The sequence below is a fragment of the Bidens hawaiensis genome, unplaced genomic scaffold (assembly GCF_021521415.1).
Source record: "Bidens hawaiensis isolate Kalapana, Puna unplaced genomic scaffold, B.hawaiensis_p1.1 tig00009196_1, whole genome shotgun sequence".
NCBI lineage: Eukaryota > Viridiplantae > Streptophyta > Magnoliopsida > Asterales > Asteraceae > Bidens > Bidens hawaiensis.
The window spans coordinates 610526-635726 of NW_027491680.1; the positions used below are offsets into that span (position 1 = coordinate 610526).

At 35.4% G+C, this 25201-nt stretch overlaps 1 protein-coding gene and 1 pseudogene across 1 annotated transcript; both read left to right on the top strand.

Moving 5' to 3' along the window:
• The first annotated feature begins 4284 nt into the window (after nt 1-4284).
• On the top strand, nt 4285-10219 carry LOC143531641 (alcohol acyltransferase 9 pseudogene; annotated as a pseudogene).
• A 6160-nt stretch (nt 10220-16379) lies between these two features.
• LOC143531611 (uncharacterized) lies at nt 16380-17821 on the top strand. Its single transcript, XM_077026874.1, has one exon. The coding sequence runs from the start codon at nt 16526-16528 to the stop codon at nt 17477-17479; it is 954 nt and encodes a 317-aa protein (XP_076882989.1). The 5' UTR covers nt 16380-16525; the 3' UTR covers nt 17480-17821.
• The last annotated feature ends 7380 nt before the right edge of the window (nt 17822-25201 follow it).

The following is a 25201-nucleotide window of genomic DNA, read 5'->3' on the forward strand; positions in this document are numbered from 1 at the left end:
TTTCGCGACTAGCCGTGCTTTGTAGGTTTGCACATTTCCATGCATGTCGGTTTTCTTCTTGAAAATCCATTTGCTCCCTACTGCCCGACAATCGGGGGGTAGCTCAACCAAGTTCCAAACTTGGTTATCATGCATGGACTGCATCACAGCATTCATGGCATCTTGCCATTTCTTGGATTCCGGATCCAAGATAGCAGACTTGTAGTTAGTAGGCTCGTCCCCAGACTCGGCTACTAATAAGACTTCGGCACCATCTAGATGACATAAGTATCTAGCATTTGGTACGGGAGTCCTACTACTTCTACGAACGCTTGTGTTCACGTCTGATGTATCAGCAACAACAACTTGTTGATCAGACTCTCCAACTTCCTCAGCAGTTGGTTGTGGTTCTTGAATTTCTTCAAGATCAACAATGTTACTTCTAGTTCCTTGACTAAGAAATTCTTCTTCAAGAAAGTAGCCTTTCCTCCTGACAAAAATCGTATTTGTATAGGGATGAAAGAAGTAATAACCGCTCTTGTAGTAGTATCCGACGAAAATAACTTTTCCGCCGCGGGGATCAAGTTTGTCATCAGACTCACTTGTGATATAAGCATCACATCCCCATACTCTAAGATAAGACAACTTGGGTTTCTTTCCCTTATGCCATATCTCATATGGAGTCTTGTCTATCTTCTTAGTTGGAGCTAGATTGACAATGCGAGCGGCGGTCATAAGGGCGTAACCCCAAAAGGAGTGAGGCAAGTTGGTTCTACACATCATCGATCGAACCATGTTTAGCAAGGTTCGGTTTCTCCTCTCGCTCACGCCATTAAGTTGGGGTGTGCCAAGTGGAGTGAGCTGTGAAACAATTCCATGCTCTTTTAGATGAGTGATGAACTCTGTGCTGAGATACTCTCCACCTCGATCTGATCGAAGTATCTTAATGATTTTGTCAAGTTGGTTTTCCACTTCGCTTTGAAACTCTTTGAACTTTTCAAAAGTTTCGTGCTTGTGTTTCATAAGATACACATAAGCGTATCGACTATAATCGTCGATAAAAGAAACGAAGTATCTTTCATGGTTTCTAGTCATGGTTCTAAAAGGTCCACATACATCAGTATGTATGAGTCCTAATAGATCACTTGCTCGTTCACTTTTATTAGTGAAGGAGTCTTTGGCGAGTTTGCCAGCTAAGCAAGATTCACAAGTGTTAAAAGAGTCCAGTCCTGAGTATTCAAGAATACCTTCGGATTGGAGTCTTTTAACTCTTGCCTTGCTTATGTGGCCAAGTCGGCAATGCCATAGAAAAGTATCGTTGACACTAGTCTTGATACGTTTTGAAAGATGATTTACGTTATTGTCAGGTTGAACATCAATCTCATAAATACCATTTCGAGGTTTAGCCTCAAAATAAAAGATATCATTTAAGTAAGCAAAAATAGCCATGCCATTAAGAACATACTTAAATCATTGTTCAAATAACAACGAAACTGAAATGATGTTTCTGGTCAAGCCAGGAGCATACAAACAATTATTTAAAGGAAAAACTAGGCCAGATGGACAAGTAAAATGAAATACTCCAGTTGCCAGAACTGGTACTCTTTTCCCATCTCCAACGATGAGTTCCATGCTGCCTTTATTCAGTTTCCTCCACTTCTCAGGCTCCTGCAAGACATTAACGATGTGGTAACCGCATCCGGTATCAAATACCCATGTGTTGCTAGAGACAGTGAAAAGTTCAATAACGTATATGGAAATACCTCCAGAAGAGCCTTCACCATTGGCTCTCTTCTTTCTGATCTCAGCAAGGTGCTCGGGGCAGTTTCTCATCCAGTGCCCCATTTGGTTGCATTTGAAGCACTTGCGCTCCTCAAAGGGCGGCGGCTTTTTCTTTGCAACCACTTTGTTAGTGTTGGTGGCAACATGGGCAGCAACAGTAACTTTCTTCTTGCCTTTTCCCTTAAAACCCCGATTCTTTGGTTTTGGCTTCTTGACACCAGCAGATCGAATCATCAGAACTTGATTGGTCCTAGAAGGAATGTTCATCTCAGCCGTCTTGAGCATGTTATGAAGCTCCGGCACTGTCTTCACCCAACCATTCATGTTGAAATTCATTACGAACTGGTCGTATGAGTTGGAGAGAGAGTTGAGAATGAAATCCGATGCCATCTCATCGGGCATGGGATAATCAAGTTTCTTGAGCTGATCGATGTGCTCCTTCATCTTTAGAACATGAGCACTGACGGGAGACCCCTCTGCCATCTTGCAACTGATGAGTTGTTTCATGGTGTCGAAACATTCTTGACGGGCTTGTTTCTGGAACATGCCCTTGAGTTGCTCAAGCATTTCATAGGCACCAAAGTCTTCCAAGCCTTTAGCAAGCTCAGAAGTCATGGTGGCTAGCATAATACAGGAGACCTCAGCCGAGTCATCCTTATGCTTGTCAATAACCTTTCGTGCAGCGGCTGTGTTGTTTTCAGGCTCGGTTGGAACAGGTCCATCGAGAACATACAGGCGCTTTGCCATGGTTAGAACAAGTCTTAAGTTGCGGTGCCATTCGATGAAGTTGGTACAATTCAGTTTATCCTTCTCAAGGATAGTCTTAAGGGCGTAGGGTGAAATTTCGTTTGACGACATCTGATTAATTTAGCAAAAGTAAATTTAATTAGTATTTTCGATGTTGTAGTCCTATTATTAATGACCCAATAACATTAATTAATTAGGAGTATGAGAATCTGGCTTCCAGTTATTAAAGGCAGCTGTAGCACACAACATTAATAAGTGATTAGGCAGACTGACAACCATTGCCAATTGTGAATAAAGCATAACTCTCGGTTATGAGGCCTATAGAGACAACGATTGTCTGTATAGATACGTTTAGCCTCATCTTTGCCCATTTTAAGTCTCCAGACAGCTTTAGCACATAACAGGAGAGTAAAATAATAGTTGTCCTAGTACCGTGACGTGTGAAGGTGCCGGATGTGTCAACGAAGCACTTTCACCTTGATGGGATAGGCTAGAAAACAAGTACGGTGCTGTAGCTCCAAATACTCGAAATTTCGCAGTATGCCTCAAGTGTGACTTGTAGTAGGATTGGCATAAACTATTGGTTTTAAATTGGGATAAATTTTTAAAATTACCAAATAGAGTAAAAGTTAAATTTTACTGTATTTATTACCGCGACGCATAGATGAACCCTTTCATCTCTTAGTACACTTAGTTTTAAATAACCTATTAAAACTAAGTTTGTAGTGATACGACTAACTAATTTTAAGTTATAATAATTTATTAGTTTTGGAAATCAAAACGCTTTTAATTTGCAAAACAAAATTCGGTTAATAAAATGTTTATTTTCCAATTTATTTGGTATTAGGTTGGTGATATTATAATCCTATTATAAACAATCCAAGCAACCACAAATAGCAAATAACAATAATATGTAAATCCTTATGGCCAAAAGGTGATCGGTCTCGCTAGAGCCAATTAGGGAGACCGATCGGGTCAAGGGGTTCACAAAACAAACAACCACAAGGATGGACTTCTCCGTGCATCCCGTCATCTTGTCCGAACTCCCACTAACTCCAAGGTGTCCATGAGCTCGTCCTCGGTTATCTTCGCGTCTTCTTAATTACAAAATTATAAACTAACAATAATATGTCCTATTACAAATTTGAACCATCTTTATGGCCAAAAAGAAAACCGAAAATTAAATAATAACCTTTTTACAACTTTTGAACCAACCGTATGGCCAAAACAAGCTCAAACACCAAACACAACCAATCAATCACATAGGTCGGGGCCGGATTTACATATTCACAATAAACGAATTTCGGGTCGTTTTGACTTGGTCAAATAAAATAAACAAAACTTTGACCAATCCAAAATCACCCGAAAATAATTCTAGATCTATAAATTTTAAACGATTTAAAGTTTAAGATGGAGATCCGGTTTTAAACGAACCGGTATCGACTCGTACGTTGTAACCGCGGCTCTGATACCACTGATGGGTTTCAACGGTGGTCCGAGACAAAAACGGTTTAAACTATTTAAACCCGTTTTATATATTAAGTGTCGTTTTGACTAATTTTAATCCATATTAATATGTATATGTAAACGAACATCAAAAACGCAGCGGATATAAACGAGTTAAAACGAACCATAAACCGAAACCCGAACCCGGATCCGATTATATACGATACGAGTACGATTAGCAAATAATAAACAACCATAGTGGGTTATCGATATACCTCGGTTAACTATAACCGGGAAGACACACCGAGGAGTAAACGAGAACACTAGATGATGACACAAGAACAATCACCCAAATGGAAGTCCGGCGGCGACTGTGGCTGTGAGCAGCGGCGGCGGCGGCTGCGAACAGTGGCGGCGGCGGCGGTTTCCGGTGTGTATAAGAGCAGCAGTAATGGACGGCAACAATCACTAGATGATTCCCTTATCAACACGACCCCAGCAGCAACCAAAACAAAAACAAACCTAGTTCGCCGGAGAGAAGAACTCGCCGGAGAAGATGATACAGCTCACCGGAAAATCGGGTCTAGAGTTTAAACATCACTGTAGCTCGTGGGGGGGGGGCTGCGGTGATGTTTGTAGTTGCAGATGGGAGGTGCGAGGGTGGCTGGGTGATGTCCACGGCGGCCGGAATAGCTCGCCGGAAAATCGGGTGGCCGGATTTCGGCGCCGGGCGCCGGAATCAAGTGGCAGCTAGGGTTTTGTGATATTTTATTAGTTTCTATAAATAGATAAAGGGTATGTATTTATAGATAATTAATTTAGGGTTTAACAATTAATCATCTTGGGCTTGAGCCCAACCAAACAAAGTCCAGTCCATAACCGTGTCTATATAATCATTTTATGTGTCGGGCCTAATTAACCTTTAATTAGGCCATTATCTCGTTACCCCCGGTGTAACTCTATCCGGATCACGTTCGGGTCGGTCACGTTGACTTGACCCGAAACGTCCATAAAATCCAACAGTAAACATAATCATGAAACAGTTAGATATGGTTGTTAATAAAAAATCATATGAGTAAAATTGGATAATAATAATAATAATAATAATAATAATAATAATAATAATGATTAATAATAATAAGTTCGCATATTTAGATGATCGAAACATATTTTCAATCGATAACTATCGGCTAACTGCAAAATAGGATTATTAAAATTAAACCCAGCTTTTCAACGATTAAATGTGTATATGTAACTGGACAGTTTTTCAAAGAATGTCAAATCCATAGGTTGTATGATGCAATTGTGTCCGATACAATGGTGGGTGTTAATGGACACTTGTCCCCTCTTCAAAATTCTTTTGTTCACACCCGTGTTTTCTCATCGGATAATAAGAACTTAACGACTCTACGCATCTTTAAATAGTTCAAGGAAATGACCAAAAAATCATTTTGTTAATCTATAAATGATGGTTTCATGAGAGGTGTAGTAGGTTGAGTTTCATTATCATAGTGAAACAAGAAAGAAATATAAGTTGTTAACGGGCCAACGATCCAACTTAAACCCCTTGGTTATGCCGCTTGTTGCTTATGTTTAATACAATACTACCTTTCAATATTTTTTTTAGTTTTGTATCATTGAGGGCGAAATTGTTAATGATCTTTATAAATCACTGACTTAAATAAAAATTATTATTAAATCTTTTACACGTATAGATAACCAAAACAATTAAATAAGAGCATGGGTATACAACAAGCGATGGATAGACATTTAAAAAATTTAAAAAAACACACATATACAAAGTCACATAATTATTGAATTAACTCTTAATTGAGTAATTCTGCTTCGGAAGTTATAACCGCACTCGAAACCTCAACCTTTACAGAATAGGGCATATTTAGCATACCAAAATACCATTAAACTAATATCAAACTTAATATCAAATGAATATTTTCATTAGTCATTTTATCTTTTGTTATAATCATTTGAAATTAACATGATAAATATCTAAATATGGATATAGAAAAGTTAAATGGATATATATTACCCCACCTAAACCAAATCTATTGTCAACTTTATCACATCTGGTTAATCTGGAAATATTCTTTTTAAGATTTTGTTTCAAACATGGCTAATATTAATTTGAAATTGTTACGTTAATTGAGAATGAGATTTTTGAATTAAAAATAAAACCACACTATTGAACTCACAATATTTAGTGGTCTTTGTTTTAATTTACAAATTACAACTAGTGGGGGTTTGAATCCACGTGATACTAGAGGTGTATATGAGCCGAGTTAAGTTAGAGCTCGACTAAACTCGAGCTCAGATTGTTACAACTTATGACTTACAAAAACTCGGCTCGTGATTTGTTTTTTTCAGGCTTATACTCTAGTCGTTTATGATTTATCAATTAATTTATGTTTATTTGTTAATATTTTTATGCATTTTGAAAAATGTTAATTAGCCTAAGCTCGGCTCGAGTTCATGTGTAGGGCCTTAAACGAGCCAATGCTCAGTTGTATAGTGTGAAGTTAATACACCAAAAGCCCAGAAGAGTTAAAAACTTTAAAATGCATTACACTCACTAAGGCTTGATGAACCTAAATGATCCTCCATACAACTGATACAAGGCTCAAGCTCAAGCTCATGATCGATAACTAAACAAGTTTTATTTAAGGCTTGCGCTTGACATTTGCTTGATAAGGTTCGGCTCGTTTCTATCTTTTTATTGATCGTCCTGGTGTAAACAAAATCTTGAGTCTACCATTAATTATTATATTATATTTTTGAACTACGGGAAACCAGTTATACTATGTTGGTAGTTGGTTTGCAGTAATACCGAATTACCAACTCGGACAAAATCCATAAGAAGCTAGTCAAATTTGGTCTAACGTATACGTCATGTAGCAGAGTGTCCTGCGCTTGCACATGAAATCTTCCCCCCTGAATATTTTTCGGTTTTTTAGATATAAATAAAAGAAAATAATTTGCTTGTAAGTCTATAAGTTATTATTATTTTCTTTTTCAAGTACCTTTTTTCAAAGACTTTGTTGTTCTTGAAGTAATTGCATGTCATAAGTTTTGTTTTTTATTTATGAAAGGCAAATTAAAGTATCAAACAAATTAGGAAAAGATTTTCAAAGATTTTGTTAACCGTTCTAATAATTTTCTCTCCAAAGATTTATTTCAACGTATACAAGACAAATGAAAATAACAAACAAAGCAGGAGAACTGAATTTACTGTTTTTATTATTAATTTTAAATAAATATTGTGGTACAAAACCGAGTAGGAATAAAAAAATACGAACAAATTAGTTAAATAGACATTTGTATGTGAGTTTTATAAAATATGAATTACCAATTCAAAAATTTAATCAATATAAATTTGTTCATTTTGTTTTCGTAATATTTTATCTTTTCGAATGAACCTATTGGCCATTACACGTAAGTGTATATATGCCATACTATACAAACCAAACTATATAAACAAGAGTTTAGGATAGGTGATTAGACTAATGTTTCTTAACTTTCATTAGATAATGTTACTACTCCATTAAAATCCTAGGTTTCGAAAAATTTAAAATTTTTTCAACATAGAAACACATGTAGCATTAAAAAAAATAGAGAACTACCAATAGCAATAAGTATTGATAAAAGAAACATAAACAGAAGAAAGAAAATCATAAAAAGAATCATGAAAACTTAGAAAGTTAGTAACGCCTAGAAACTTAAATTTACATTGTATGCTTATACGCTTCCTAACAAAAATTCTAAACTAACGCTATGGATCCCTAGATAACACACATATGTATTTAATTAACAATCAATTTAGTAAATTTAGAAGTTCTCAAATTTTTATGAGATTAAACATTGATTAGGGGTACTTTACAGGGGCAAAGCTTCCTTAGGGACAGGGGTGGCCCGATCCTCCATGTTTTTTGCGCGGTAATGTAAATCCACCCTTTTTTCGTCCGAAATTTTGTACACGTAGTGTAAATTTACTTGTTTTATACTGAAAATTTGAGGCCGTCCCCCCTAGTTTATGATTATTATAATACATTTTGAGTTCGGCCCCTTCGACGAACTCGCCCAAGCTTCACCACTGGTGCTTTAGATGCTCCCTCATATTGCAAGTAATCACGAAACCATGTTTTTTTTAAGGAATTATTTTAGACATAAATTTTAGATATAAGCAGCATTGTAGTAGACTATCTACAACAATAAAAAAAATGAGGCAAACCTAACAAATTGTTTTAATTAAAATAATTAATACCAACCGTCTGTTTGCCATTATACATCAACTAATAGATTATATCAATTATTTGGAATTCACCTAATAAAATCAATATCTTAACATATTATTATTATTATTATCATAAATGAAAAAAATATAAATAAAAAAAAGGAAATTTAAAACAGTATGCATCGCCCACCGCCGAACAGACAAAAGGCAATAATCCGAGCTGTCATTCATTTTTTTTGTTTTGTAATTTTTTTTAAATTTCTAAAGTTATGCCAGGAGAATCTTGCAAAAATGTTTTGCAGTGGTCACAGGATTTGTGGTGTCACACTTTCCCTTAAAACCCACACACAATTCTCTTTATATCAATCTATACCTCCTTACTCATTTCCTCAACCAACATCCTCCTTAACTATCCACCCCTCACACACATATGCACCCGGTTAACCTAAAACGTTAAATTACTGGGGACATTTAAAATCCAGTCACAGGTAGACTCGAAAGAAAACGTTGTTAAAAAAATAAAAAAAAGAACCACCATGGGTAGTTCAGCTGCTAGCGTACAAGTGAAAGTAGCTACTTTTGCGCCATCTGATCCAACTCACTCGCATATTCTCAAGCTTTCGGCCGTCGACTCACAACTCTTTTTACGGTTCACAATTGAATATTTGCTAATTTATCGACCTCAAACATTTAATGAGGTTGAAAAAGAAGACATTACCGCTCGTGTGAAAACCGCTTTGGCTCAAGCCCTGGTCCCTTATTACCCATTAGCTGGGAGAGTCAGGGCTCGAGCCGATGGCTCCTGCCTCGAAGTTGTTTGTCGAGGACAAGGAGCCGTATTTGTCGAAGCCACGGCTGATTTTAATGCAGCCGATTTTGAAAACGCGCCGCGTTATGTCACCGAGTGGCGGCGCCTTTTGGCTTTGCAAGTGGATGATGTGTTAAAAGGCGCGCCGCCGCTTGTGGTGCAGCTGACGTGGCTAGCTGACGGAGCGGCGGCGCTCGGTGTCGGCTTCAGTCATTGCATTTGTGACGGAGTCGGAAGTCTTGAGTTTCTTAATTTATTTACCAAACTGGCTTTTAGGGCTTCGGTTTTCAAACAGAAGCCTCCGAAGCCAGTTTGGCAAAGACAACTTCTTGATCCGACTCCAATTAAATTTGAACCAATCGAACACGTGGAGTTTAACAGAGTTACCGACCGTTGCGATTTTATGACCCGGTTTGACCCGAACCAACTCACTCCCACCTCGGTCACATTTGATGAATGTAGACTAAAAAAATTAAAAAGCTTTATCACCGGTACGAGTCAACCGACATTATTATCGGTCACGACGTTTGAGGCGTTATCGGCCCACATTTGGAGAAGTTGGGCCATAGCATTAAACTTCCCACCAAATCAAACCCTTAAGTTACTATTCAGCATCGATATACGCACCCGAGTCAAACCGAGACTACCTGTATGATTCTACGGTAACGCAATCGTACTCGGGTGCGCACAAACCACGGCACGTGACCTTACGGAAAAAGGTCTCGCCTACGCGGCCGAACTAATCAACAAAGCCAAGAACCGAGTCAACGACAATTATATAAAAAAGGTGGTTAATTCCGTTAGTCTGAACGGACCGGGTTGCGTACCCGACCCGGTTGGTGTACTTATATTATCACAATGGTCAAAGCTGGAACTAGAGAGGGTTGACTTTGGAATAGATAGGCCAGTTCATGTGGGGCCGGTGTGTACCGATAGGTATTGTATTCTGCTACCTGTACATGATCACAGCCGTTCATTGAAGGTGATGGTAGCTGTGCCGTCCTTAGCCGTTGACAAATATCTTGATTTGCTCACAGCCGTCCAATGAAACAAGACTTGACTTTTTGCTAATTTAATTTTTTATAAAATTTTTAGTTGGTTTGTCTAAGTTTTATTTATTGTTTGATTCTAATTCATGTCAACGTGCTTTTTTTAAGAGATTTTGTTTCTTTAAAAAAGATGCAAATATATTGACACTTGGGATTAGATAAGAGTGAAGACTAATCTATGGTTAATTAATAGATAATGACATATGGGAATCAAAATTAAGAAGTCTCTAGATATTGATATATCAACCATCAAGGTTCATAATGAAATTCTTTGCATCCAATTTGACAATATTATAATACTTACACTTGGATACAATAGTGTTTATAATAATAACGTGTTACATTTTAAATTGACACTTTTAAATAATAACGTCTTCTTAATTCAGTGTTCCTAGTCAAGTCTTACTTTAGATGTTTCAATTTAAAACTCAATATTATAGGTACTATTTGAGTCTCTATCGATCATAAACCCTTTTATTATCGACAAGCCCGTGTTTCGGCTTTTAATAATCAATTTTTATTTTCAATGAAAAATCAAAGGCATCAAAACTGTCATTTATAACTACTATATCTTGTCGATTTTATAGACGTAAATCATAAGGAACATATTCAAGGCTGCTACACTTTAGACACTCAAATAATTCCTTCTTTAAGTGTTGATCGTTTAAAAACACTTCAATTATGCGTATATCGAGAATATTCAGTTTGATTCAAAGTTCGTCGTTACAAACTTTAACAACTCCATCGAATAATTTCCCACACTCACATATAATTCATAAGATTAGAATCAACATTTAAGGATAGATAATCTTACTGGAAAGCAAAACCGGGTGGTTGATCAAAACTATACTCAATAGTCAAGAACATAGAACCTATTTAGTCAAGTTGTAAGCTTTCATACATCTTTCTCATTTATAAATTAAAAGTGTTCGTATTTCCTGTTAGAGGACTAGTGATGCTCTTAGATCATTGGAAGAAATTAGGGACAGCCTTGGAGAATCCGTTTGTTGTTAAAGCATTTAATGGAGCATGTCTTGTTCTTCCATGTTCATTATAGAATCTTTCACGCAACATTCCCCATCATGAGATCTTTTTTATGCAACGTCACCACAAAATGTGTTAAAAAGTAAAAAATATTCCAGGGGAAAAGATACTTTAATCTAAACTAAAAAAAATAAACAGCAATTGCAAGTTATATTGCTTGACAATATTCAATTTGAATTATATAATCAAATCCACTAACAGTCATAACTTCTTTACTGACCGCAACGTCTACGCATGGTCTGTGTGACGTAAACAAAAGAAGTGGATAAAAGCTTTTAGAGAGAAATAAACACCACCTAAATGGTGTTTCATAATCTTGCCTTTATGCTCTTTCCGTGAGTCCACGGAGTCCAACCAAATAAATTTCTAAAATGCATGTAAATCATTCAGATTTTAAGGCCCAAATTAAACCCATCAAGATCCAGGGGATTTAGTCGATTTACTTAGCTTGAGCTCGATTTAGGCCCATTTTAAGCCCATCATATATCTTGTGCTATATTGTTCTAAGGACTTTTTTGGTGTAAAGTATGTCGCTATAATTTCCTTATGACATACTTGAGTATTGGAAGAGTTTTAATAATTTAAGCCTTGTATTTGTCAATAAAAACCGTGTTTCATACGTGGTTTTATAATCGTTGAGTACATGTTAATCATTATATGTATATACCCATAGGTTGTTAAATGTTACATGTTTTGATGCCTATTACTCGAAGCCAAACCTAAAACTTGTTTGAAAACCGACTTGAAAATAAACAATACTCAATTAAACTTTTGTCAATTTATAAAATTTGTATAGACAATCGTTTTTTGCCAACCTTATGTCTACTATGAATTATAAAATTTGTATAGACTTATCTTTAATAGTATATACCAATTAGAGTGTCCCTCACTTAAACGAGAAACATGATTGTCACAAATGGGTTACATTTTGCACATGGATTGTTGATTTTAGTGCCATCAAGATTCAAGAAAACAAGATTATATTAGTCTAATTGAGTTACCATTGAAGTGGTTTTCCCTACTTCTCAGTTCTCACTATTATAACCGTTTAATTGTCGACAATTATAATCGTCGTCCACGAATACTTAATAAGAATCACCCACATAAGAGCTCTTACAATAGGGCTATAAGGGGAAAATCTATGTCTAATGTTTGTCCACTTTGTTAATGTGTCCCTTAGTTTTCCTCTTTTCTAGCGCCGGTCACTGTGGTATAGCACCGCCGGTTGTTGTGGTATGTTGCCGCCGGTTTTATACCCTTTTATGTGAAAAGCCGTTGCCACGAACCTATACCCCCCCCCAAAAAAAAAAAAAAGCCGCTTCATTTAATAATTAGTTACCGCCCGCTCCATTAAGCCACATCCTTCCACTCCGTTGTAATGTTTAACACCTTTTAACGCCAGCAACAAGGTAAAAGGCGATACCCGACGTGGGGTTAACACCTGTGGCCGCTAAAAGTCAATGGGCAGCCTAATTATTATTATTTAAAAGACTTGATAAATAAGTTTGACCAAGATAACTAAGTACCAAGAAATAAAAAGTAATACGATAAGACTGAATTCAATCAATGATCAGTTCCCAAAAATTTGAAAAGCTCAAAAACCTTCAAACTACGTTTTTGGTAAATGCAGTGAAGAATACATTACCTATTTCAGTGAAAATAGTAGATGTACATGTATTAAAGAATTATCTTCAAAACCAAAATCCTTTCTCTCCTTGGAAATACATATATCTTTGCTTACAATTAAATATTGTGATATCGGCACGCGGTTATTATCATTTTTAATGTTTAAAAGATGTACATATATACTCCGCTACTTAGGGTGCAAATGAGCATAGGCATTCGTGAGCTACTCGAGATCAGCTCGCGAATAAGCAAAGTAAGCTCGTTTAATAAACGAACCCAAGTTTTATTTATCAAGTTCGAGCTGTTTCGTGGGCCTAAACGAGGCTATCATTTATATAATTTTGTAATATATATATTTAATCATTATTAATCAATATATATCATGTTGTAAGAAAAATAACTGAATACAAATATTATTTTATACATAAAATTAATTAAAAAAGGCATATAAATATAAGTATATAAAAATAATTAATAAATAGTAAACGAGCCAAACCCTAGCTGAACTCGAGCTTGAAAATATATTCACGAGACGAGCTCGAACTTTGAAAATAGAGTTTTAAATGAGCTCGGCACGTTTGCACTTTGCACTACCCCTACCTCAACAAACCTTGGCGAGTGCCCTTTATGGTAAACACGTACATGATTTGGAGGAGAGATTCGATATGACCCCGAGACAAAAGGCAGTTTTAGCTTGTCTCAAGAGAGCTCATGCCCAGGATTTTTTGACTGTTGTGCCCATTGAAGATCTTGGGCAACGGATGTCGGCAGTTGAATACAGAGCCATCCTTAAATACCGGCTTATGATTCCCCTTTTCCCTCCAGATAAATTATGCCCCATTTGTAAAAAAGTTTGTTTGGATAGATTCGGTGGGCATGCCCTCCACTGTAAGGAATTGCCGGGATTCAAGTATCGTCATGACTGGGTTAGAGATGTGTTATGGGATGTGCTTAGACGTGCCGGGATCTCAGCCAAGAAAGAGGCACCTGTTAACTTTTTGACTGATCCGCGTGAGGGAAGATCTACCCTGCGTCCTGCGGATGTTCTTATGTTTGGCTGGGCAGGGGGTAAGCATGCGTGTGTTGACCTCACTGGGGCGTCCCCGTTGGTGGGGCTGAGAGACAGTGGCTTCGTACCGGGACAGGAGGTTTTGAGAGCGGAGTCTAAGAAGGTTGCTAAGCATGAGACATCGTGTTTGGAGAATCAACACGTGTTCATTCCATTTGCCTTCGACATTTTTGGATCCCTAGCTCCCGAGGAGGTTCACTTCTTGGAGCGGGTGCAGAAGGTGGTCCATAGTGACTCGCAGAGCCCGAGGAACCAAGGATTTATATTTAGTAGAATAGGCTTTGCGATTCAAAAGGGGATAGCGGCGCAGCTTGTTGCTCGCTTACCCATTATCCGGATGTAGTTCGGTTTGTGTTATATATAAAAGGATATCAATATTAAATTATAGACAACAATTTTATTAAAACCGATACAATAAATCTACCTTGAATCTCAAATAACCCCGAAAAAGAAACCGTGTGATATGATCATATGATATTATATTAATCTCTAACATGCAAAGATATTTTAACTGTTTCAGGATGTTTTGGCTTTGTAAAACAAGAGAGTGTGCTTCATTGGACCAATTGGTGGCTCCTTACACACTGGAACCGACTTTCAGACGTAAGCCATAAACTTCAGCACCCCTGATATATCTATTTATAAACGTACAACAGTTTAGTTAATTTTTAAATACTTTCTGTTTAAAAATAATAAAAATAAGTGGCGAATCTGTGTGCAATTGCCTTACGAACGAAGTACTGTGAGGTGTACCCTGGTCCCTGAATCATAACACTTCCAATTATTAATGTTTTTATATTTATTTAATTGAAATAGGGGCTGGATGGCTGGGATGGTGCAAAAATGACAAACAAACATAGTTAAACTAATCCATGAAGTTATGGCGATCACAGATTTTGCAGTTGCCAGTTGTGTAGTTTGGTTCTTGCAGGTAGTATATGCTGTTGCGGCTAGCGATATATTTCCATTTTGTGAGGTTTTGTCTAACATGGGAACTACACATATATATATTGTACTATTGTAGCCTGTATAAATAACATTAACTTTTGTTTTAAACTCAGTGATATGTCTTACATAAAAAGTGGTTAATTTATGAATGCTTAACATGCAATATAAGATTAAATAAACCTTTTTTTATTCTTTTTATTTACCCCCCCCCCCCCCCCCATGAATTCTTAGTTAGTTTGGTTCTTGAATATACACGTACGTGTTGAATATGTGCGTAATTAGTATTTATTTATGTTTGATAGTTTCAAATATAATAAATAAGAAAATAATGTTTAAATAATTTTAACTATATCTTATTGGCAACAAATGCTTTTGGATGTACATGTAGCTGATCGGATATCGTGTGCGCTAATTTAGCAAAACAAACGCGACAAACCATGCAAACCAATTTCTGGAACATTTGATTTCGAGACCATTACACAAGTTCTACCAACGCAAAGAGGCATGTGTAACATGTTTATAGGTAAGATGTTTATTTGTAAACTTACACTTGACACTTGGCACATAGTTACCGGCGACACTCTTAATGGGTAACTTTTTTCACAAACAAAAGTTTGAAAATACGGGCGAAAATCTTTCAAAACAACTTGTTCTACTTACAAACACGTGAAAAGTCTAGCTACATTGATAATCTTATTTGAAATCATATTAATTTAGTATTAGCAATGGACTTTATCGGGACCGACCGTCGTTCCACCAACAATGACAAACATCGTATTTACTCTTGTAACGTCCTAAATACTGTGTGATAAATTAACTTGTTTTAACCCTTTAACTGTGGAAACAATCTCAACAAAACTTATCTACACATTAAATATGTTGCGAGGGTCGTGGTTTAAAATATATAAATAAAATCAGATTGACACACGCATTAGACGTGCATACCAAAAATTAACTTGTTTGATTCCACTCAGGACTTGAACTTCGATCTACGGGTCATGTATGTTTTACTTGAAAGTATATGCACGCAGTATTAGCATAAAGCTAAGTGATACTTCATGATAACAAACGTAATAGTGTACAAATCGAAAAAATTAATGATATGCAAAAAAATAACCATTCAACTTATAATATATTAGCATCTAAAATAAATTTATATCATTTAAGACTTTATGTCTTGGTCATATATGGACACACTCATTACATATTATTGTATCATAGTAAAACTCTTGTTGCCTAAGGTATCATAAGCCGCCAAGACTTGCATATACGCGGTGACTAAACTCACAAAATCGTTATCATTTCACATGGGATCAACATCAACCCATATTATTGTTTCTTGAAAAGCATGCATTTTCAAAAATATTCAGATTATCTTATACAGCTGTAACATAATACAATCCAAAACATAAGTAAATGCACCAATCTCATTATCTATGTTTTCTTAACAATCCAACAATCCTTCCTTCACCAACTAAATTTGACCGCCATCATCACTTTGGTGGGATGGTAAAGGCTTTGGCCTTTGGGTGAGAGGTCCAAGATTCGATTCCTGGCACTGGCGGTATAATGTAAATAGTAGAAGGAAAGCTTGAACATTCAAAAAAAAAAAAAAAACTAAATTTGACCAACACTTACACTACTTAACACCACCGCCCTCTTCCACCATTTACAATCACCAACCGCCATTATCCACCTCTCTTTACTTACTCTCTTTCTTCCACCTTATGCCTTTGATTTTATCGCCAACTTATTACTCATATCTCTTTCTTTAAAGTAAAATGGACACAAACATCGATTCCAATCTTGCCACCACTCCATCTCCGCCACCTCATGCCACCACCGCCACCGGCAGTCCGCCGCGTACCAATAACAGAAAGTCAAAAGGCAAAGGAGGTCCTGACAATGCTAAGTTTAAGTACCGAGGTGTTAGACAACGCTCATGGGGAAAATGGGTAGCTGAGATCCGTGAGCCACGTAAACGAACCAGACGGTGGCTGGGTACGTTCGCCACAGCCAAAGACGCGGCCCATGCGTACGACCGAGCCGCCGTTATCCTTTACGGCTCCAGAGCTCAGCTTAACCTCCAGCAGCCTAGCAACGGTAGTAATAATTCCACCGGCGCTGCGACTGCTGGTACAAGTATCACTTCCACCTCATCAGGAGGTAGAAGTGGTACTGGTAGCGGTACTTCGTCGTCTGCAACGACGACGCTCCGGCCGATACTTCCACGGCCGGCTGCTTTTAATCTCACATTCTCGCCTTCTCAAACACCACCTTCTAATATACCCATTTTAGCTAATTATATGCCGTACCCATTTTACCCTACCGTACAACAAAACACAAATTGTGGTGGAAAATACGCCGTACAACTTGTGCAACAACCTCCGTACGTGCCCTACATGAATAAAGACAGTCATGTTAATGTTGTTGTTGAGGACCCCACTTTAAGGATGTCCACAAGTAATCCAACCTCGTATGATCCGAACAGTGACACAAACCCTAGAAGAACATCGTTACAACAATGTGAAAATTATCATCAACCCATGAAGGAGGATGCTAATAATATTAATTCGTTGGTGGGTGCGTTAGGAGCAAATCTTTCTATTGTCGGAGACTCGGTTTCGGATCCGACAACCGCCGTTGGTGGTGACCCGTTTTGGTCATTGACAAATGATGATGAGTATCCGCCACCTAGTATATGGGACTATGGAGATCCATCGTTTGATTTTTGAAGGTTAGAGAATTTTGGTTGTGGAATTTGAAATTAAAATAATTTGATTCGAGTTTGGATAATATATGGAGTTGAAGAAGCTAGCTAGCTAGTATAATTGAAGACAAAGAAGTTGGATTAATTAATTAATTAATTAATTTCCTCCTTTGAATCTGGATATTATATTGCTGGTTGTGATGTCATGAACGAATATTTATAATGTATCATCAAAGAGTTAGGGTTAGGGTTTGAGTGATATTGAAGGTGAAAATTTCATATATTGGTCTTATTGTTTGAAAAGGTATGTCTACTCTTTTTACCAATTGAATTAAATTATTAAGATTTCAGGTACTTAATTTAGTGTTCTTGGTTTGATCATCTTCTTTTATCTTTTGTGGAGACTAGCTAATTGTTTTTCGCCTTAATCAGGACTATAGATTCTAAATTATAAATGTTATTCATGAATCATGATTGTATTGTTGTGTAGGGTTTCAATACGATTCATAATTTAGAATCATGATTGTATTGTTGTGCAGTCCTAATTTTAAACGAATGTTTGAGGGCTTGTCGAATGACAGTTTAGGTTAATTGGGGCTTAATTATAGTCCTACATTTGTAATTTGTAAACACTCATCCACCATTTTGAAGGTAGCGTGACTATAATTAAGCCCCAATTAACCTAAACTGTCATTTGAATAACCGTCTAATCTTAAACGAATGTTTTGAGGGCTTGTCGAATGACAGTTTAGGTTAATTGAGGCTTAGTTATAGTCACGCTACCTTCAAAAGGGTGGTTGAGCGTTTACTCAAATGGTTGGTTGGTTGAGGGTGGCGTATTTGAGATTGAGTTGGTGTAGGATTAGTAGCTAGGGCCCTTGTTTAACTGGTTGCTTAAAACAAAAGGGCGTATTGCTTTCGAAAGGGGATTGGGTTACTTTGATTTACTATAGGCGTGCCGTTCTTTACAGAAGATTGTCATGTGTAAGGCTGTCCTCGCCGATCCTATTAACAGGGAGGTGATCTTGCCGCGGGGAGTGAATTCAACTTATTCTAGTATATAGGCCAACGGAATATAACAAAGGCTGATCTAAATTAGAGAAATATATAACTTCATTTCTATTTCATAAACTTCTGCATTTCTTATCTTAATCCGTTTTATATAGTTCTCGTTTAGTGTTTCAAAATTTAGTACCAAACGTTTTTAGAGAATTGCATCGGAGTAGATAGCTATATATAAGTATCCATGAACGGGAAATCGGGTAATTTTTCCACATTTAAATGTTTTGATTTGTTTATTTGAGTATACAATAAGGAACTAAGTTTATTGTAATGATCAGTGACTTTCCAAAAAAATTTTCGAAAGGTTCATTGTTTATTTTCAAATGGTCCGATTTCATAGGCCTGAACATAAAAATTTCTAAGTCGTATAAGGTTAATCACATAACAAAAATACAATAAAAAACTAATAAAAAACGATGTCATAAAAACAGGAATCCACATACATTTGCCATTGGTGTGTATCCATATACCAGTGGGTTGGTGACCGGATTTTTTTCCTGACAGTTAAAACAACTCTTTAGAATTTTATCTTAACTCAAAAGTCATATATATATATATATATAGATAAAAAGAGCTTTGTAAACTTGCATATAAATGCTACAATTACATACACCTTTTCACTTAATTAGGACAATCCCATTTGTCTAGCAATGCCAAATCTTTAACTTTCTCCTGATATCTAGATAAATATGAAGCGTAGATATAGTATATGAGTCCGTAAACTAACTATAAAACCAAGAATTTATACCTAAACTTTTAGAACACAAGGCATTAGCACAATAACACAACACAGGAAACGGCTAACCTGTTTTAAGTGGCATGCATGTGCTACAAAACTTGATGGTACAATATTGCTTAGCCTTTGCTTGACTATTGCAGTTTACCTATACAATATTGGCCTTCTGCTGGTCGGATGGTAGATGCTATGATGGAGAGTAGAGTTTAAAAAAACATGGATGTATAAAAATATTATTACCGTTTGAAAATCGTGGGTAGAAGTTGAGTTAACAATAAAGTTAAAAGGAATATATAGTTAAAAGTAGAAAAGGTTAAGTTTGTAAATATTTCTTAAATTTACAAAAGGATAGTAAGTTTAAGGAGCAATTTTGTAACTATTTTTTAAACATATTGAGATTCACATGCAACATATTTTATACGGGACAACTTTGCTCTTATGTTACATGCTTTGATGGGTATGTCTCATGCATTAAATATGGTAAATTATTAAAAAACTAAGACCATAATAGATGGCATTTTAAATATTTTTGAGCCCAAAACGCTGGCCCACACCGCCTCCCTAGTTTTGGGTTTGGCGTTTTGAAGAAGCGTTTCGTAGAAAACGCTAAGATACAAGTTTTGAGTGTTTTGTGAGAGAGAGGCGTTTTGGGGTATTTTTCCCACTACACACACTCTTTGTAAAATGCCTAAAAGCATACTAGGTATCACATGGTGTAAAATGCCACGATGTAACTAGTTTTGACTACGCATGGTCTAAGTGTATCAATTTGCTTTATTAGGTATACATAGGTGTTCTACTAAAAATCCAAAACTAATGGGTTCCCGTAAACCGTTACGTACCTACCGTGTAGGTCTGCTCGTGTTTATGATTGAAAACTTATATTACATCATGGATTTTTCCTATAATATAAACTATAAATGGAAATTTAACTTCAACTAAAAGATCACCAACCATTAAAAAACAGTTAACCATGCATAAAGAATTGGTTAATCAAAACATAGCCATATCATTTTCTCAGTTGAAATTAAATCCGGCAAATGTACGTTAAAGTTAAAATTAATAAAATCCAATAACCCTATGAAAAAAAAATATTGTTTTAGCATAAATTCACAATGAGACACGATACGTACGGAAAGTCGGAAACACATGTTCTCATGTTTCATCATGCAAAACGTCGGGACGCCAAAATAGTGAGGGTTGTGACATCTGGAAAACATAATAAGTAGTAGGAGAATAAAAGATGTTAATTCACTCGTCCATCAACCACTTTATGAAAGAAAATACCATAAAAATCCATTCACCAAACATTCTATTACATGTAACATTATGAGTATTCATCTCTTTTCTCTTCTCTTCCACCAATCGTGCATATCCAAGTGTCGTATCAATGAATCTTCTGTACTGAATTTGCCCAAAACGAATTGTATGGCCTCTGATCCGTGAGTGAGCTTGAGTTAATTATAAACGAGCCAAGTTTAAGCTTTTCAGTTCTGTAGAGGTTCTTAGTCGATCAAGTTGATCTTGTTTGGCTCAGGTTGAGCTCAGCACGTACATGCACAGTTAAAAAACTGAACACATACGGATTTTAGGTAATCATAATTATAAATAAAAAATGCATACAAATCAAAAGTTCATCTTAACAGAAACCAAAACAAACCATCTTAACGAACAAAGTATTGGATTATTACAAACCTGATCAAGACACACAACCAATCACAATAGGATCATTTCTCACACTATATTCTTTACAGACAATTTCACCACACAATAATCGCACACTTATTCAAGATATCGCATCTAATAATTAACTTTGTTCATGCTTGCTTATGTTTGCTTGAACGTGTCAACGTTGCATTGAGATCACATACTTCTTAAAACGCTTAATAAAAGTTCAATCTTGATCTTCAAATTCAAGTGTTGTAAATACTGTGCGTTTCGTTAACTCTTAAATGAATAGCGGGATAAATCAATTTCCATTTCAGAAATTTGATCCTCGTGTGGATGTAAAATCTGGATTGAGTTATTCATTGTTCAATGTTGTGTACACAACCTATTTACATATAGTGTCTCAAAGAGCCGATGCTCTTTAGTTAAATAAATCTTAAGCCAAAACTATTTATGGAACTCCTAAGTAGTAAAACATAACTCTAGTTGTATACATTGACGGATCTGTAATGGAAGCAAGGCTATCCCAGAATATAAAAAGATCTATGTCGTGATCAATGTTTCTTTAGTTATTAGGGCATTAGATCCAAACGTTAATATTTTGGGGGGTAGTAAAGTTGCAAAAAATAGAGTAGCTATAAGCTAATAAAGTAAAATAAGAGTAGAACTAATAAAATTTAAGTGACTTTAAAACTTGAAACAAGGACTTCATGTGAAGTCAATAAAACACTGGTGGAAGTATGTTACTATTGGATAAAGCTTTTTTTATCATTAATTATACTTTATTCTAGTTATATTGAAATTTTAAATTGTTTAATATATATTTTAAATTCAACTTGCTTAATATTAATTGCTTTAACGATTTGAAATCAAACAAAAACAAAATCAAATGGGCCGTAAACTTTTTATATATTATTATAATTTTGTCGTAAAGAAACTCTAGGAATTTGTATTTAATTAAAGAAAAACATTGTTGCTTTAACGTTCACTCACAACATGACACGATAGCTAGGAGAAACACATGTTCACTAGTTGAGTTGTTTCGTCATGCAAAATGCCGGGCCCACAAAATAAGTTGGATTGTGACATCACCGAAACATAATAATATGTTGTAGGAGACTCAAAACATATCTAATCAACGGTTGATTTTAAAGAAAAGCTGAGAAGACATAACTAAACTATATTTTAATCTTCTTTTATAAGTTTACATGATATGTACGTGTGTTTAGGTTGTTTAAAGAGTTCGGGACTCATAGCTCATTCCGAAAGAGTTTGGCCTAATTTTAAAGCAAAATCGATCGAGCTTGAGTCAGGGTTGACTCAGCTATATATCGTTGATCTTAATAAAACACGTTATATTCTATATATATATGTTTGTTTGTAATTTATATACCTTCTATAGTTTGATATGATGGTCGATTTCTTTAGCAAGATTTATTATTTATTTGGTATTATTTTATTATTAATGAAATGAAAATCATAAAAGCGAGGGGCAAAACTCAAAAGGTGTCCACTTATTCAATAAAATCAGCATGGAATCCACTGAAAATTGATATCAAGTTATCGGCAGAATCTGTCAATAACCTTTACATTAATTAGGTCATGAAACTACAAATAATATTATATGGTTTCTATGTACCATCACCCACCACACCCTCTATAGAATTGTAATTGAAAGATTACTTATGTTTAAGTATTCATTAAATTTAACTATGTTGTTCCACACTCCTGATATGACCACTTTAGATGAGATTATCTTTTGGAACGGCCAACTAAATAATGTTTAATATGACCGCTTTAGATTGGTTTAATACTTCTTTCATTGTGATGTAATTCAAAAATAATGTATGAAACATAAATAAATATTAAAATTTGTTATTATTTATTTTTGGTTATTATTATTTTTTATATGTATATGAATTATATATATGGAGATGGATCTTGCGAGAAGTGATATTACAATGAGAAGTGCGAGAAGTGAAGGTATAACTTCATTAATCCCCAATTTCACTCATTTTCATATGTTGTTACATACATATATGTAGGTTGGTTGTATTTATGTCGTAATTAAACATTCAAACATACCTACAAACATATAAATGTACCGAGCCACATTCAAACCTATGTACCTACACACATACAAATATACAAACATATGTACACATATACAAACATATGTACCTACACACGTACATATGCACCTACATAACGCACCTACGCATAAGAATTGGAGTGAAATTAGGAATTAATGGAGTTACACCTTCACTTCTCGCACTTCTCGCTGTAAAAAAACTTCTGAAATGATCCAATACCTTATATATATAAATAAATATATATTTAAATTATTTATGGCGTCGTCCGAATCAAACACCGTTCTGTCTTTTCGAGTCAGTCCGACCTTTGATCCGCTAAGGCTTTCAGATGAATTTTCGGGACAAGTCTAAAAACATTGGTAATCATCAATAGTGGTGAGCTACTGAATGACCGTATGCCAATAGGGGATGCATCACCAAACTCCGTCAAATATTTGACACGTATCATATCACTAATAGTTATCTCGTGTGTATTTGTTTATTTGTTTATTTATTCTTTTCCATTTTACTCCCTCTCATTATTGATTGGTTGAAAGTTTTTTAGTTTTTATTTATTTATCGCACGACATTTTGTTTTTTTTAATAGCGTTTGGAGCTAACTCAATACTTTAGTGACTCTTTCGGAGACGAAATGTCAACCGTTTATACTGATGTTGACGCTCTATACCTGACTCGCACATGAAAACTATCAAAAGGGAAACCAATTGGAACTCGAGATATCAAAGATTTCAAGTCTTAACCATTGTCCAATTGGAACTCGAGACATCAAAGATCTCAAGTCTTAACCATTGTCCCATGTCATTGTAATAGAAATTCAATTGATACAAAATATTTAGTTAGTATAACTAATTAATACTAAAAAAAATTTATAATACTTATAACTATAACTAATAAAAATATATGTTTTTTCAACGGTCACCCAATTCAAATGATGTTTGGAAGCATATTTGTCCTAAAAGGATGAGTGCTTAAACATGTTTTATAAACCAAAAATATCTTGGCATAATTGCTTTTAACCGAATCACTTCAGATTCGCCTAACTTGATGATACTTTAACATACAAAATACAAAAGTAGCTACAACTTACATACCATATTATTATTATTCTCAATTAGATCACGTTTCACTATACACTAATAGAAGCCTAAAAGCAAAAGTTAAGAAACCATAATAAAGAGCTTAAAGTTTAATATTGTCCGTTAAACAACACATGTAGAACATGTTGTATTAATGCCTAACGTTGAATACAAAACCAACAATAACAAGAAAGCGAATAAGAAGAAAGAGATATAAAGTAAGCTTAATTGCAATAGATTATACGTTAATTAGGTATACATATTGTCTTAAGAAAGCGTTTCGATGATGGAGAGAGTAGAGACATATCATAAAAGTTTCAAGTTCAATAACGTTTGTAAAACAACACATGAAGAATATGTATATTTATATCGTTTGAAAATCAATTCAAACCAGTTAACATTCAATATAAAAAAAATATTCAAAAGAGACACTCATATAATTGACACAAACATTTAGAACATGTGTTGTGGGGTGGCGTCCCTGCACCTCACCCACAAAACTTCGGCCAAGCATTGCACAATTGTTAAAGAGGGGTGTCAAAGAAGAAGCAACCCCATATACACTAACAAGTTAACATGTTGAGGGGCTAGGTGGAGACACATTTTTAACCTAGCCAGTCATATGTTTGTACACACATTGTTATTTAAAAAATATGATAAATAATAATTCGGTGTTTAGATAAATTATCATGTATTTTTGAATAAAAAGTTAATGAGGACCCATGATTAAATTACAATGACGTGACTTTAGGTTTTATTATTTTAATAAAATTATATTTTGTTGTTTTAAGTGTGATAAATATTAAGTTAACTAGATATTCATATTGTAGTTGATGGTGAGAGTAAAGACATATGTGAGTTACTTTCAAGATCACATGTTGGCTTTCTCATATTGTGACACTCACGCTATTCTCGTTATTATTTACACCTACACTCCCTTTACTTTATGCAACTTGTCATTTCACTTTCTTCTTTGTTCTTTTCCCACTTTCACTTTATTATTTATACAACTCCCTTCGTTATCACTATTTATACCACTCTCCTCCTCCCCAATCCATACCATCTACTCGCCACATACACTTAACTCCGTCAAAGCTACAATACTTCTAATA

Coding starts and splice junctions, on each gene's coding strand:
- LOC143531611 (XM_077026874.1), top strand. CDS start 16,526: ATGGACACAAACATCGATTCCAATCTTGCCACCACTCCATCTCCGCCA.